The 16,438-nt window shown below is 40.0% G+C and overlaps 1 protein-coding gene across 1 annotated transcript in view; it reads left to right on the forward strand.

The window, feature by feature from the left end:
• The window catches only part of LOC116334301 (multiple epidermal growth factor-like domains protein 11), a 230,030-nt gene that overhangs the window by 184,728 nt on the left and 28,864 nt on the right, over positions 1-16,438 (forward strand). The window contains exons 13-15 of the mRNA XM_039621112.1: positions 12,111-12,231; positions 14,393-14,556; positions 14,709-14,811. Coding sequence (XP_039477046.1) covers positions 12,111-12,231; positions 14,393-14,556; positions 14,709-14,811 — 388 coding nt within the window. The remainder of the gene's footprint in view (positions 1-12,110; positions 12,232-14,392; positions 14,557-14,708; positions 14,812-16,438) is intronic.

The following is a 16,438-nucleotide window of genomic DNA, read 5'->3' on the forward strand; positions in this document are numbered from 1 at the left end:
TGGAATACTCTGTGCAGAGATTGCAAGAAAACAGCATTTTTTATTTTGTAAAACTTTTTATTTTGTATTTTCAAACATTTGCTGTTTGTTTTACAATAAAAACTGTATAATATATTATATTATATTATTGGATGATACAACATTTGGACAGCATGGAGTGAAATTCAGTTTTCACCACCACCCATTCTTTTCCACAGTCTTAAGAGAAACATAATGTCTTTGATCAGAGCATGCAACTATTCACTAAAACTTGCCTAATTAACATCCTCCACATCTGTCAGAACTTTTAAGTTTAAGTGCATTGCATCAGCCATAGGTCTATTCATAAGAAAAGAGCACAGGCTCAGAGGCTTTAACAGCAAGAAATCAAAAGGATTTCCTCAGAAAGAACTGCACATGTAAATGAGGTTCCTAGTATTATTTAACCTGAAGACAGGTTAAAAATAATTAACAACTTCCACCTGATTGAAGAGAGGGTATTTACAGCCACCGTGTGCAGAAGATGCACAGAGAAGGCGTAGGACATCCTCTAACAACTGGTGCTGTTGACTCTGCAGGTTTAGACACAGAGCTTATATGGCTCGCAAAGGAGAAAGGCTAATGCAGGTGCAACCCGTATGATATATGACAAGGAGAGCATGAGTGTCAGGATGGTACAAAAGTATAATGTAGAGTTTCTGCCTATATGTAACAGTGAGAGTACCTTAAAGGTTTGCATGCAGTAATATTTAAAATCTCTTATGTTGATTTGTCTGTAACTAAATGACATATCTCAGAAACTAGTGCAGATGTATGCTCCGTTTTACTAAGCAGGTCTTGTTCCCATTTTGATGAGTAAGTTTAGCTGAAGTTTAGTTTGCCTTCTAATCTTACATCATATTCTGAGAGCTTTGGTTTGCTCTGAATAATCAATGCTAATTGCCAGTTGTACAAAGTAAATTAGCATTTGTCCATGAAGTCAGTCCAGCACTTTGGTCAGTGGTTGGACATAGCGTTTCATAAATAAAGTTGGCATGGCCGTAAACTTACAAGATGGACCCAAAGCTGTGCCACTGCATATAAAGCTGTGAGACCTATACTTGCACCAATGATGTGGTTGTCCAATAATGTCTTTCCAATTACACTAAGTGAGTTATAGTAATGCTTAAGATGAAACCCTCATTATCCTTATAAGAGATCTTACCTCTGTGTGTCCTGTTTGGATCTTTGGTCTTTCAACGCTGTCTGTTATTGTCAACTCACGGAGGCAAGAACCAAATCACAACAGTCACATCAAGGCAATTTATATTTTTAGGGCATTCAGATCATTACAGATTTCTGACCCTTTTCAATCTGGTTTTCAAAAGGAGCACTCCACTGAAACCGCTCTGTTGGAGGTCTACATTGATCTTCTAATTGCGTCTGTATCATCAGTTTCATTGGGGTCTGTTCCATGAGCTGGAGTGTTGAGAGGAGAGGAGACCTTTGACACACCTTTTATTATGTCGATGCTTATACTACAACCATAACTGAAGATGAACGTCAAATTAACATCTTTACAAAACCTCCCATCCCACTATCAACCCAACCTAAATACAATAAACACACACATGAAGACAAAACAAATGGTGTCCGTTTCATTTTCTCAGAAATTTAAAACTAAATCGTCTCCAGTTACTTTACTCCATTGATTCCCCAAACAGAGACAAACTCTTCAGTGTTAGACACCATTTGAAATTCTACTTTCAAACGTGCACCTACTATCCCCTTGAACATAATTTCAGAATTAACCAATCCTGCCCCCTTCATTTTGTTCCTCCTTGTGAGCCATGTACTCATCTTAGCCTGACCTATTAAAAAATTAATTAAGCAAACCTTTCAACACTGCACCACAGAGTACTTCGGACCCAGGATAAAGAGACCCTGCTCTAAAACAATCCCAAGCCCAAGAAGCCACTGTCGCAGCAAAGAAAAGAGGCCAGCAGGCCTGGGACAGCCAAGCCACAGGTGCTGCGGTGTTTCCTTGGTCCGACAGAAAAGACAGTGGCTCCCCGTTCTTGGATATTTATGTGCCACGTGTTTATTCATAGCCATGACCCCATGCACCACTCTCCACTGGAGAGTCAATTCAATTCAATTCAATTCAATTTTATTTATATAGCGCCAAATCACAACAAAAGTCGCCTCAAGGCGCTTTATATTGTACAGTAGATCGCACAATAATAAATACAGAGAAAACCCAACAATCATATGACCCCTATGAGCAAGCACTTTGGCGACAGTGGGAAGGAAAAACTCCCTTTAACAGGAAGAAACCTCCAGCAGAACCAGGCTCAGGGAGGCGGGGCTATCTGCTGCGACGGTTGGGGTGAAAGAAGGAAAACAGGATGAAAGACATGCTGTGGAAGAGAGACAGAGATTAATAACAGATATGATTCGATGCAGAGAGGTCTATTAACACATAGTGAGTGAGAAAGGTGACTGGAAAGGAAAAACTCAATGCATCATGGGAATCCCGCAGCCTCACGTCTATTGCAGCATAACTAAGGGAGGATTCAGGGTCACCTGGTCCAGCCCTAACTATATGCTTTAGCAAAAGGAAAGTTTGAAGCCTAATCTTGAAAGTAGAGATAGTGTCTGTCTCCGAATCCAAACTGGAAGCTGGTTCCACAGAAGAGGGGCCTGAAAACTGAAGGCTCTGCCTCCCATTCTACTTTTAAATACTCTAGGAACAGCAAGTAGGCCTGCAGAGCGAGAGCGAAGTGCTCTAATGGGGTGATATGGTACTACAAGGTCATTAAGATAAGATGGGGCCTGATTATTTAAGACCTTGTATGTGAGGAGCAGGATTTTGAATTCAATTCTGGATTTAACAGGAAGCCAATGAAGGAAGCCAAAACAGGAGAAATCTGCTCTCTCTTTCTAGTCCCTGTCAGGACTCTTGCTGCAGCATTTTGGATTAACTGAAGGCTTTTCAGCGAGTTTTAGGACATCCTGATAATAATGAATGACAGTAGTCCAGCCTGGAAGTAATAAATGCATGAACTAGTTTTTCAGCGTCACTCTGAGACAGGATATTTCTAACTTTAGAGATGTTGCACAAATGGAAGAAAGCAGTCTTACATATTTGTTTAATATGTGCGTTGAAGGACATGTCCTGGTCAAAAATGACTCCAAGGTTCCTCACAGCATTACTGGAGGCCAAGGTAATGCCATCCAGAGTAAGAATCTGGTTAGATACCATATTTCTAAGATTTTCAGGGCCGAGTACAATAACCTCAGTTTGATCTGAATTAAGAAGCAGAAAGTTAGCGGCCATCCAGGTCTTTATGTCTTTAAGACATTCCTGCAGTTTAACTAATTGGTGTGTGTTACCTGGCTTCATGGATAGATAGAGCTGCGTGTCATCTGCATAGCAGTGAAAATTTATGCTATGTCTTCTAATGATGCTGCCTAAGGGAAGCATGTATAATGTAAATAGAATTGGTCCTAGCACTGAACCCTGTAGAACTCCATAATTGACCTTAGTGTGTAAAGAGGACTCTCCATTTACATGCACAAATTGGAGTCTATTAGATAGATATGATACAAACCACTGCAGCACAGTACCTGTAATACCTACAGCATGTTCTAATCGCTCTAATAGGATATTATGGTCAACAGTATCAAACGCAGCACTGAGGTCTAGCAGGACAAGCACAGAGATGAGTCCACTGTCAGAGGCCATAAGAAGATCATTTGTAACCTTCACTAAAGCTGTTTCTGTGCTGTGATGAGCTCTGAAACCTGACTGAAACTCTTCAAATAAGCACTGCATTTCTCTATGGGAAGCTTGTACAGGCACCTCCAGCTGTGAGATAAAATTGGTTGATTACCTGCAGAGTGAGTCCCCAGTGCAGCCCTTAAGAGTCCGGGAAGACCACCCATAACCTCTTCCACCAGCTTCTCCTGAAGGCACAGAGATCTCACTCCAGTCTCCTAAGCCAGCTTGGCAGCTGTTTTCCACTGGCCTGCTGCCCTCAGCCCCGCCAGCTTTGTTAGGCCAGCATTTATGAGGAACCTCTGAACGCTAACAGTGCTGAGCATCATACTTGGTATCAAGACATTGTAAAGTAGAGCCTCCTCAACATTACCATCTTTACAATAAAAACAGTCCAGTTCCAAGCATGCAAAACAGACTGGTAAAACCAGGAGGTCTGCATAAAGTCCATTCCAGTTAGTCCTTTACTCTGTGAAGCAGTGTAGATGCTGCTTTGAACCAGGGTGGTTGTTGCTTATGATAAAGATACTGTTGTGCTGTCTGAAAGCATAACGCTGTGAGGCAGCTAAGAAGAGTCAATCAAACTCTGACCTCCTCTGACACAGAGACTGTTTTTTCTCTGATGATTTTTAATAACAATTAAATTTACAATAAACTCCACCGATCTCACCTGGACCCACAGCACCAATGCCCTGGCAAATAAGGCCCAGCAGCGGCTGCACTACCACTACAATAACTTGGCCTGGAAGTTCTCCTGGTCTTCTACCACACCTCGGTGGAAAGCACGCTCTCCTACTGCCTGGATATTTGGTACGCAGTGGCCACTACTAAAAAAGGGAAGGCTGCGCAGAAGGTAAAAATCATTGGCTGTCATCTGCCACCCCTGGAGCCCATCGCCAGATAACCATCACCTGTGGTGATGGTTATCTGGCGTGATGGTCACAGGTGACCCTTCGCTCCCCGCCCAAAACCTGTTTGACCCACTGGCCTCTGGTCAGCGCCTCAGGTCAGTCAGGTCTCCCAACTCCAGACTCCAAACAGCTTCTTGCCCTGGGCCATTCAGACTATTAACAAACACTATCCGCTGAAAGCCCACCCGTGGTGGGTCAATCTGAGTAACCCTCATTACTCTACAATATACTTACACATTGACTCTATATTAGACCAAGTCCTTTGCTCTACTTCCAAGCACTTTGTTTTCTATGTTTGCCTTTTTTCATTTTGTGCCTTTCTCTTGTATATATTCATCTTAACTGTATACCTTTCTCCTGTTTATTGCTGCTGTCTTACTATTTACATTTTATTCCTGCAGAGTTGGCGTGTAGCACTCATAATTTCAATGGACATGTACAATTACAATATAGGGCTATTGTGTTCTGTTCTATTCAATTCAATATTAAATTAAACAGCAGCGGAGAATGCGTTTTATTACAGTAAATGATTTCTGAAATTGTTGTAACGGAGTTTAAGGATGTAATTCCTCCACTGTTATCGTCTTCAATGTCATTTGGCAACAGTTCAGAGCAGTTACCTAAACTCTAATCCCACAGAGGTCGATTAACTTGTTAATAGTTTTCTCTCCGCACTGTTTATGACTCTGGATACTGTGTCTCCTCTGAAAATAGTCTTGAATCAGAAGTGCTTGACTCCCTGGTTAAATCCACAAATGCACGCCTTGAAGCAGACAACCTGAAAACTGGAGAGAAAATTGCATCTCACTAATTTAGAAGACCTTTATTTTGCCTGGAAAAAGAGTTTGCTCCAGTATATAAGAAAAAGTCCTCTGTAAAGCTAGGACATCTTAGTATTCATCATTGATTGAGGCTGGCTTCTTGTCAGCACTGTAGCCAGGCTGACAAAGAGTCAGAGCTGTGTTGAGCTGAGTATTCCTATAACCTTAACTAGTGATGACTTGACAAATTTCTTCACAAATAAAATTTCAACCATTGGAGAAATTATTCGTAACCATCTGACAAACCTGTCATTACATACAGCTACTTTCAATAGTACTAATATTTAAATAGACTATTTAAGCTACTATCCAAAAATTCTTGAAAGAGTAGTTATAAAACAATTAACTGATCATCTGCAGATCATCTATAAAGTAGAGTACAATTTTTTCATGTAAACGTAGAGTCTTCTTCACAGACTGCCATTAATTATGTAGTTCCACAGGGTTCTGTGCTAGGACCAATTCTGTTTACATTATACTTGCTTTCATTCTGCAGTATTATTAGAATGCACAGCATACATTTGCAGATGATACCCAGCACATCATTTCTATAAACTGAAATACATTCCTAGATGTAAAGACCTGGATGACTGCTTATTCCCTGCTTCTGAATTTAGATAAACAGAAGCTATTGTACTTGTCCTGAAAAGTCTTAGAAACATGGTGTCTAACCAGATAATTACTCTGGATGGAATAATTTTGGCCTCCAGTAACACTGTGAGGAATTTGGAGTCTAGTTTATATGCCACGTCACATTAAATCATTAATTATTATTAATCTCTGGTTCTCTTTCTGAGCTTTGTTTTGTCTCCTCCCCTCATTCCCAGCTAGTTGCAACAGATGGCTGACCATCCCAGTTCTGCCAGAGGTATCTTCCTGTTAAAATGAAGTTTTAACAGTTATTTTCCCATAGATTTGTAGAAACAAAACCTAATATTAAAGTCCCCAGCCCCCCAGGTCACTGAATAATTAATGTGTTACAATAACACACTTAACATATTCAGAGTTTAAAACCTTTGCACACTGGATTCAGATCCAGAGGGAGTTATTAATCAGTTTCAGGTGCTTTGGTGTTAATGAAGTTAACAGCGGGCGCACTAGAGGGGCAAAATGACACATTTTTCCCATCCTCTTATTTTCTGACTGTTTTTTCACTACTTCTGTATTTGGCTTGGGTCATTTTCACTAGTGGTATCGTGAGGTGATACCTGGTGACACCTTGCTGTCTCTCCAGGCACAGTCTCAAGAGCAGGATACAGGCTGTTAGTCTAGGAGACCTGGACAGAAAAGTAGAACGTCCTTGTGTTACGTACGACCCAAAATTGCCTCCGTACAAGCATGTAGTAAGCTCTAATACTGACCAGTAAGAAATCACCACACTCACACTGCAATGGCGTACACAAGGTTTATTTTTTCCCCTCCAAGTCAGACTACTGGCTGAAGACACAACTCCGGCCTGGAATCCAAGGCCCAAAGCCGCCATGGTCAGCACCGTTAGCCTTATCAGGCCTGGCATTGTTCGAGGGTGGGTCTTGACACCAGATCCTGGGGCTTCCACTCTGGAGCTCAAACTTCTCTAAATCTTGACCAGTTTCCTTTCCTTGTGCACAGATAATCTCCAATCCGGTGTTTTTATCACAGCAGATCACATGAATCCTAATTCAAACAAGTCCTCCCTCCAGCATCATCACATTATTTTAAAAGCAAAACAAGGCCAAGTTAAAAACCCTTCCCTTTAAAATGTGCACTTTTCATCCTGGAGTCTCCAAGGTCAGCTGGCTTCCCTGCTGCTCCACCGTTGTCCTACTAAAAAACAACAACCTACCCTCCTTCCTGTTTCCTCTTCCCTTAATACAGAAGGGCTCAAATCCTTCCCAGTCAACTGCTTCCTGTACTCAACTCCAAATAGCTGGCAGTTGGACTAGAGTAGAATCTCCACTCCCAAATGGGTGTGGCCCACACCTCACACAAGACACAAAAACACCAAAGCATGCAATTAGTAAAAAAAAATGAAAAGTAATGCTAACCAAAATGTTTAGTGGAGGATTCTCTCAACTCTTTTCCACAATGCTACACTCTGTAACACTTAATCTATGAGGAGGACCAGTATCTGCTCTTTTGTGCAAGGAGGAACAGGATGAGCACGACCAGAACCCTACAAGTGACCTCTTGTAGATGAGAGCAGGCTCAGCATGAGCACATATGAAAGAAGGGAAAGGGTCAGCAGAAACCTTTAACATCATCGGGTTCCTCCTGGTGCACAACAATCCCAGGCTTCATGTGGCAATGATATGAGAGGATGAAGAAATTGATACTATTGACTGACCCCCACACTCACCTGACTTAAATCCAATAGAAGACCTGATGTTGTTGGATGAACAGAAACACAGATCTGGGAGGAGATTTCCCTGGACACCATATGTTGTTCCAACATTGTCATTCATCATTACAGGTATTTGTATGCCATACAAACTGAAACGCACCATTTTGAGTTGCTGCAATTAATTTTTCACTTTGATTTTCAGTGTGTCTGTGAATTTAGGTTCATGATTTAAATTTCTATCAAACGGTGCCTCATACTTTTGTTGCTAACACATTACTCAGTCCATATCAGAGGCAGTGTAGAGGCAATCACAATCGTTGATGATCTGCTAGCCAAGTACAGCAGCAGCTGTTTGATACTCAACCTCTTAATTCCTATATTAACAGTGATGGTATTTGTTTATTTTAGAGGACTACATAGAGTTGTTAAAATTTTTTGCTTTCCTCCGAGGCTGCACAGCTCGTGTTTGGGTTATGAAGTAAAAAACGCATTATTTTTGTTTTATGATCTTTGATTTAAAATGTAAGATAAAAACTGAAAATAACTGGATTTTAGAGCAAAATTTTAAATCAAAGTTGCCTAGTAAATGATCATTGATCCATCAATCTGTACATAATTATTATACAAGAGGTGACTTTACAGTCCTGGGAAATTCAGTTGATTTTCCTTACTGAACACATTTATGTTCATTTTTATTTATTTTTCAAGTGTTTCAAATTTAATAAGAGCTCTCTCTCCTCCTGTCTTTTGGATAGCTTTGTGAATATTAGATTAATAGCAATTTAAAGGCAGCAGGTTTGAAGCATACAATTTTAATTGGCAAAGTTTATATGTTCAAGGTCCCAATCAATGTGTCATGGTGCCTGAGATTTCAGATGTGTGAAGCTTGCTCTCACAGCATTCTATCAGCACAGGATAAGGTTAGATATCCTGCTAATGCCAAGCTGTCTGTCTCACCACTAGGACATGTCCTTTATTGATTAGACAAGCACAGACACTGTTTTTCTCGGCGAGGCCAACAATGATGACCGTCTCTCTCCTCTATACAACATGCTTATTTGTCATATCACCACCATCAAATTTAATTAAATCATGAAGTCACAATAAATTTAAAGATTAAATGTGAGAAAAGAGATCAACCACCAGTTGAAAGGCTAGTGGTTCCCTGGCTGGTCCTAGCTGTTCTAGTCTGCAGTCTAGCTGCTCTCTCATGTGTTCATCAGATTGTAAATGTTATATTGAAAGCATTTATGCTTATGTGAATCAGTAGATGAAGCAAGCTGAGTGTCAGCAGTCTTTGTTACTGTGATTTGTGAAGGTTCTGGGTTTCATTATCAATGTAGATAAACTAACAGCTTACAACAACACAACATTTTTTCTTGTGGCAATGTAATAAGCATGAAAATCAAATAACTTGAAGAATGTTGTGACTCATTTAAGCCTGAATATTGATTCATATGGAATGCCAGGGGACGCTCGTGTCAGTGAGTATGTCATTGCCTCAGAACTTTAAGCCAATGCCAAACCTTTTCTTTTCTGACTCTTTATCCCAAATGTTTAAAGGCTCACACATTGCAGCCACAATGATACGGCTATTTTAAAATAAGAGAGCAGAACGTAACACAGACTGTTGGAGGGAACTGGGAGTGGTCTTTAATTTTAATTTTTAATTAGAAGGTTTTAGATTTTTCTGAAAAGGTTGGCTCTAAACAGCTGCATACACATAATGAACTCTCCAACATTAAAAATATTTATACATTAACATGTAACACATAGCACACATATACAGTTGGGTCCATAAATATTTGGACAGAGAATTTGGTTCTGTACATCACCACAATGAATTTTTTATTTTTTTTTGCCTGTCCTGTTCGGTTCTTTAGTAATCAGAATTATTGTCTGAAGGCCAAGAAAGAGCCCAATGGATTTATTTTACCAAGTAGATCATTATGGCTTTGCCATATTGGTCCACTTGATTGACCTTTGTTATTATTATTTATGTATTCAATTTATTTTATTTTAAGTCACAGACAGGAAAGAAATGCCTGGGGGAAGGAAAGGGAGAAAGAAAGAAAGAAAGAAAGAAAGAAAGAAAGAAAGAAAGAAAGAAAGAAAGGGAGGGAAAGAAAAACAGAGGGAAGAGGGACACTAAAAAACAAATCCGCTGGATCACCTGTTGATACAAAAAAAGAAAACAAGCAAAAGGAGAGCAACACAATAAAAACAACACCACAGCAATAACCTAGATAAGTGTAACTAACAGTAAATACGAAATATTGAATGTTATAGTGCAGCACACAAGACTGACAGCGCAGAATGGGCTTTGAGGTAGCAGACAAGAAAGATATAGTTTCTGTCTGTGAACACCCATGTGTACACTTGTATGCACACCTGTGTGCGTGAGTGCGCTTGTATTCAAAAGATTTCTCCGTGTGACGATCTGTTAGAGGAACCATAGCTCTGCCCCCCAGGGCATGAAGCAGGCATGGAGGAGACATCTGGTGGCCCCCAGGAGCGTGAGAGCCCAAGGAGGACCATCGGAGGGGCAGCCACGCCACCCTCCTGGAAAGAGCTGAGGAGAGCCCCAGACAAGGGGTCACCTAGTAGCCTGGTGCAGAGGCCACAGCGGGCTGCAGTGACGTGCCCGCGGGCTCCGCCGGCAGCCAGCTGTGCCAGAGTGGACCGTGGTCTGGGTCCGCTCTGGGCCTGACCGAGCCACAAGCGCCAGGCCCTGCCCTATGAATTTAAATGAAACAATTCTGATGCAGTTCAAGTGCAGACTTGACTCAGTTTTAATTCAGTAAGTTGAAAGAAAAGATTGCATAAAATGAAGGGATTTTTAAACAAAACAATTATGTTAAACAAAAATAATTGGTCAAATTAAATAACTGAGCATAAAATGTTCATTACTACATAATTGGTTGAAAATCCTTTGCTGGCAATGACAACCGGAAGTCTTGAACTCAAGAACATCACCAGATGCTGGGTTCCTCCTTTTCTTTTGGCCTTTTTACAGTTTTTTTTTTTTTGACAGGGTACAGTGAAGAGTGACAGGAAAGCAGAGGGCGAGAGATGGGGGAAGATATACAGCAAAAGGTTGGAATCGAATGTGGCCCGGCAGCCATGCGACATATGGTCATCTGCTCATCGCAGTGAGCTAAACCAACACCCAAGGTTTCCTCCTTTTTAATGCTCTCACAGGCCTTTGCTGCAGCAGCATTCAGTTGCTGTTTGTTTGTTGGCCTTTTTGTCCAAAGTTTAGTCTTCAACAAGTGAAATGCAGCTCAGTTGGGTTAAGATCAGGTTGTTTGCATTAATAAACTCCTGGGTTGCTTTGGCTGCATGTTTAGGGTCATTGTCCATCTGTACACTGCAAAAACTCTAAATCTTACCAAGAGTATTTGTCTTATTTCTAGTCAAAATCATCTCATTACACTTAAAATAAGACAGAATCAGCTAAAGGGCAACATTTCAGTAAGCTAAAGGAACTTGTTTCAAGACAGTAAATCTTAAAACTGGAAAAAAACTAGACAATTTTCACTTGTTTCATTGGCAGATTTTTTCACTTATTTCAAGCTAAAATATCTTGTATTAAACACGAGTGTCCCAGTGTCACTGGCAGCCATGCATGCCCAAGCCATCACACTGCCGACACCGTGTTTTACAGATGATGTGGTGTGCTTTGGATCATGAGCTGTTCCACGCCTTCTTCATACTTTATTCTTGCCATCATTCTCGTAGAGGTTGATCTTGGTTTCACCTGTCCAAAGAATGTTTGTCCAGAACAGTGCTGGCTTCTTTAGGTGTTTTTTTAGCAAAGCCGCACCAGTCTAGTCTAGCAATCTAGCCATTCTATTCTTGAGGCTTATGAATGACTTGCACCTTGCAGTGAACACCCTGTGTTTACTTATATGCAGTCTTCTCTTTATGGTAGACTTGGATATCGATACGTCTACCTCCTGGAGAGAGCTGTTCACTTGGTTGGCTGTTGTGAAGAGGTTTCTCTTTGCAATAGAAATAATTCTGCAATCATCCTGGAAAGCTGTCTTCCTGTGGACGTCCAGGTCTTTTTGCATTGCTGAGTCCAATCCTAATGTAGTAGCAACTTCTCGGATGGGTTTTTTCTGTCTTTGGAGCTTAAGGATTGGTTGTTTCACCTTCACAGAGAGCTGATTTGACCACCTGTTGTCCATTCACAGCAAAATCTTCCAAATCCAAGCGCTTCACCTCAAATCAACTCCAAGCCTTTTATCTTACCTTTCTCTTACCATTACCATTATTTTTCAGTTCCTTCCTGTCTCCTTTTGTGTGACCAGGGTGACGACTGCTCTATCAGCTGTCCTGCAGGCCTGTACGGGGTCAACTGCTCCTCATCGTGCTCCTGCCAAAACGAGATCTCCTGCTCCCACATTGATGGTTCCTGCATCTGCAGAGAAGGTAGTGCTTTACAAGCACATTCTTAAAGACAGAGTGTTGAAATTTCCTTCATTATTATGTTTATGTTTTAGAATTTGACAAGAGGAACAACTATCAAAATTGTTTTTGTAAGGAGTCACAGTCTTCACTGTCACTTGTTGTTTTTCCCTGAATGTCTAACATTTTCAGCAGAGCCTCTGGTACTTCTTTCTAATCTAAAAATTTACATGTGAATGCAGCAGTATACATCAGCTGTATTTCATCGTTAACAGAGCTACTTTGCTGAAATCTTGAATGAACCTGAAGTAGAAATTTAGGAATCTTAAGAATTTCTGGAGCTGTTTTGCATCAGAATTGACTAGCCAATCCATGACCGCCTTGACCTTTACCGGGTCAGCCTTGAGTTGACACAGCCGAGAGAAGACACTGTGTCTGCATGGGAGTCACATTTCTCTGCTTTCAGCTAAAGCATCGGACATGGTTTTCATGTTTCTGTGGAGACTTAGAGAAAATGAGAATGCCATCAAGAAGTTGCAGAGCACATCGTTGACGAGAGCTTGAAAAACTGTTATTTTAACTACTACATATTCTGTTGACTATTGAAATTAAAATGTTGATAGTGTTGCATTTATTTGAACCTGAAGAAAACCAGGCCTATCTGAAGTGAATGGGGAAGGGTGTATAACTTGAATTTCAGTGATCACCAGGAGATAAAGATTGCTCGTTTTTATTTCAAGAGGTCAAGTGTGATAAAAACCTTTAAAAAAGTTAGGTCACATGGCCTTGACACAATGTTTCCAAACTCCTGCTTTATTCAAGTTGTGCTTCTTGTACACATACAAAAGTTAGTTTTTAGCTAATACCACAAGAACACTAAACAAATAGGAACATTTGGGAATTTGCTGCTTTTTCTTTGTTATATTTCACAGTGACTCAGTGAAATTATTTGCGGATTTTTTTTGACAGATATTTTCCACACTTTCTGACTTTTCTGAACTCTTAAACCAAATTGAGAAAATTTCAAACTACTTGATATTAAAAAGTTCCAGCCTTGATCTCCTAGCCCTGTTTTTGTGTGTTTGTTTGTTTGTTTGTTTGTTTGTTTGTTTGTTGTTATTGATCCTGCATTTGAAAACCAGAAACCCAAAGTTTTCTCTAATCTCACCACTGAAACTTAGTACATCTTTAAAAATGTGAAGACATCAACCGTAACAATCTCCAGTCCCTTACCTGGTCTTTTTTTCTGCTTGCTTAATATCTCTCAATATCAGCATGTTTAAATATTTATACACCACTGAACCTGGTTGGGACCACAGGTAATTAAAATAGAGAGACATCTGAAGAAGCAGAAAACAGGACCAGGGCCTGAGAGCTTTGGTTAGAACAAGAACGAACCCTGTGAAACCCGCATACTTTCTCTCTCTCTCTCTCTCTTTTTAATCACCCATGACTTAATTTACTTTGATGTACTTTAATATGCTCAGTGTTTTTAGTGTGAAAAGCCCAGGAAATGATGAAGGATGGAAGGAAATGACAAATCAGAAACATTTCTTATTACTTACATTCATGTTAAGCAAAGCCTTTAAAAAGATAAATACATTTTTAAAAGTCATTTAAACAATAATCCAAAATATTACTGAACAGTTGAATTATCAGGATATATGTTTAGCATACGCTCTGACAATTCAATGTACAGCCCTTAGTAAAGATGAACTCCTGTGTCCTGCAGCTTGGCTTATTTCTATGGCTTTTTTCACTGCAGGAAAAACTCAAACAACAACCAGACAGACTTACTTGGAAGAGGAAATGAAGTTTCCAACAAACAAACTGTTTGTTGGAAACACTTATCAAAGATGCCATTTTTTAGCTCCAAATAAACTACTTTTGATAATCTGTTTAAACTGTAAATATGTCTGTCTGTCGGCTCGTACCTCTTGGAGACTGTTGCAGCTCTAAAATAGGTATTGACATGTATTTAGTCATTATAACAAATACAGCAAAGATGGATAATGTAGAGAAAACAGGATCCACATTCTTATAAACTGCAATTACACCAAGTTAGAAGAAAAGTCATAAAATAAATCAAAATCACAAGATCAACCATACGGAAATATAAAACCTAAAATACTTAATTGCAGAATAAAGTTCCATTCCAAACTAAAATGATCTGTCGTCTGAGCAGGTTGGCAGGGTGTAGACTGCTCCATCCCTTGCTCCAGTGGAACTTGGGGACTGAGCTGCAATCAGACATGTCAGTGTGCCAATGGGGCATCTTGCAACCCCGTCAATGGAACCTGTGCTTGCTCCCCGGGCTGGACGGATGAATACTGTGACGTACCGTGTCCTGTGAGTGCTCATAGCATTCATTTTTTCTCTTTATTCATCATCTCAGACATCTACTTTGCTTCTTTAATGTTTTGTTAAAGTTCAAGAAAATACAAGTTACTTAATAAAAGAAAAAAATGTGTCTTCTCTGCTGTTTCTCTTGATGCTGTTAGGATGGATTGTACGGCTTGGATTGCAGAGAGAAATGTGACTGTGTTAACTCCGATGGCTGTGATCCAGTAACAGGTTTCTGCCGCTGTCTTGCAGGTTGGACGGGTGAGTTATGGAGCTGCAGTTTGAGCCAACATTTGAAAATGCTGTGAAACCAGTGACATTAGAAAGAACACCTATGATGTTCAGATTGATACCACAGAAATATCAGCTAAAGACAAGTTCACATTTTAGTGGCCTTGACCTCAAGGTCAAGCATTTGGCAACTGTGATATAATTTGTGCATTTTTGGTCGCATATTGGTGGTACAGTAGAGTATTCATTTATACCAGCACCGCTGCTTCAGTCTTTTGACAAAATGCCATTCAAAGCATTTTCCCAATTTTGCATTCACTGAATATTCATAACAATAATAACCCTTCTGCTGTCAGATTGCTGTAACTACACTATATTATTAAAAGTATTAAGTAACTTTAATGACACCGTTTTCCAGTATAACAGCTTCCAGTCTTGTGGCAAAGTTTTCCTGTATTCATGGGAATTTTTGGCCATTCTATTAAACATTTGTGAGGTCAGACTAGACCCGGATGAAAAGTCCTGCCTTGCAGAAACTGCTCTAACACATCTTCACTGCTGAGACTCCACTGAGTCCAGTAGCTGGGTGCTTTACACCACTTGCATTGCATCTGGAGTGGTTCTTATATAGCACTTTTCTATTCTAAAACATATAGTTCACTGACCCAACATTGAATATACTATCATGTCACAAAAAAATCATATTTGTCTTTTTCTTTACTTTATTTCAACTAAAGAGTGAACAGGACGATTGAAACATGATCTCTGAAAAAGAGGGACAAAGTGGGACAGGGCCTAATGTTGAGCCCAGTAATGTAACATATATCTTGTGCTGAAACATTATGTAAATGGAAAATGGACTGGTTCTTATATAGCAAATAATATTGAGTAATCAGAACCCATCTTTCCATACCACCCATATCACCCCAATAGAGCACTTCGCTCTCAGATTGCTGTCTTTCTTCTGGTTTCTAGGATATTAAAAAGTAAATTGGGAGGCTTTCAGCTTTCAGATCCCTCTTCTGTGGAACCAGTTCCCAGCTTGGATTCGGGGGACAGTCACCCTCTCTACTTTTAAGATTAGACTTAAAACTTTCTTTTTGGACAAAGCTTATGTCACCCTGGTTCTGCTGGAGGTTTCTGCCTGTTAAAAGGGAGTTTTTCCTTCCCACTCTCACAAGACTTCTTGCTCAGATGGTGTCGTCTGATTGTTGGGGTTTAGTTGTATTATTGTAGTCTTCACATAGAAGCATTAAGCACCTTGAGGGGACTGTTGCTGTGATTTGGTGCAATATGAATATGAACTAAATGAAACTGTTACTTTACTCGAGCACTCAAAGTGCTTTATAAACCATGTGTGACTTTCACAGGCAGGGTTTATATGCATTTTGCAGCTTATTGTGTAAGACCTTTGCCATACCCATGTTACATTCCTCTGGCATTAGTTTTTCCATGGTAGCAATCAATGACACTTGCTGGCTGATGGCACGGAATAATTACATTTTTTTCACATACTGAAGACAGCTTAGCACAGTTTCAGGAAAAGTTAACAGTGTTGTTGAATTTTAAAAGAGTGAGGTAAACTTGAGGAAACATTTAGTACCAAAATAGTCAGTTGATAATATATATTCAGAGGTTTTATGACAAACTTTTACAG

This window comes from Oreochromis aureus, linkage group 1 (assembly GCF_013358895.1).
Source record: "Oreochromis aureus strain Israel breed Guangdong linkage group 1, ZZ_aureus, whole genome shotgun sequence".
In the NCBI taxonomy this organism is placed as follows: domain Eukaryota; kingdom Metazoa; phylum Chordata; class Actinopteri; order Cichliformes; family Cichlidae; genus Oreochromis; species Oreochromis aureus.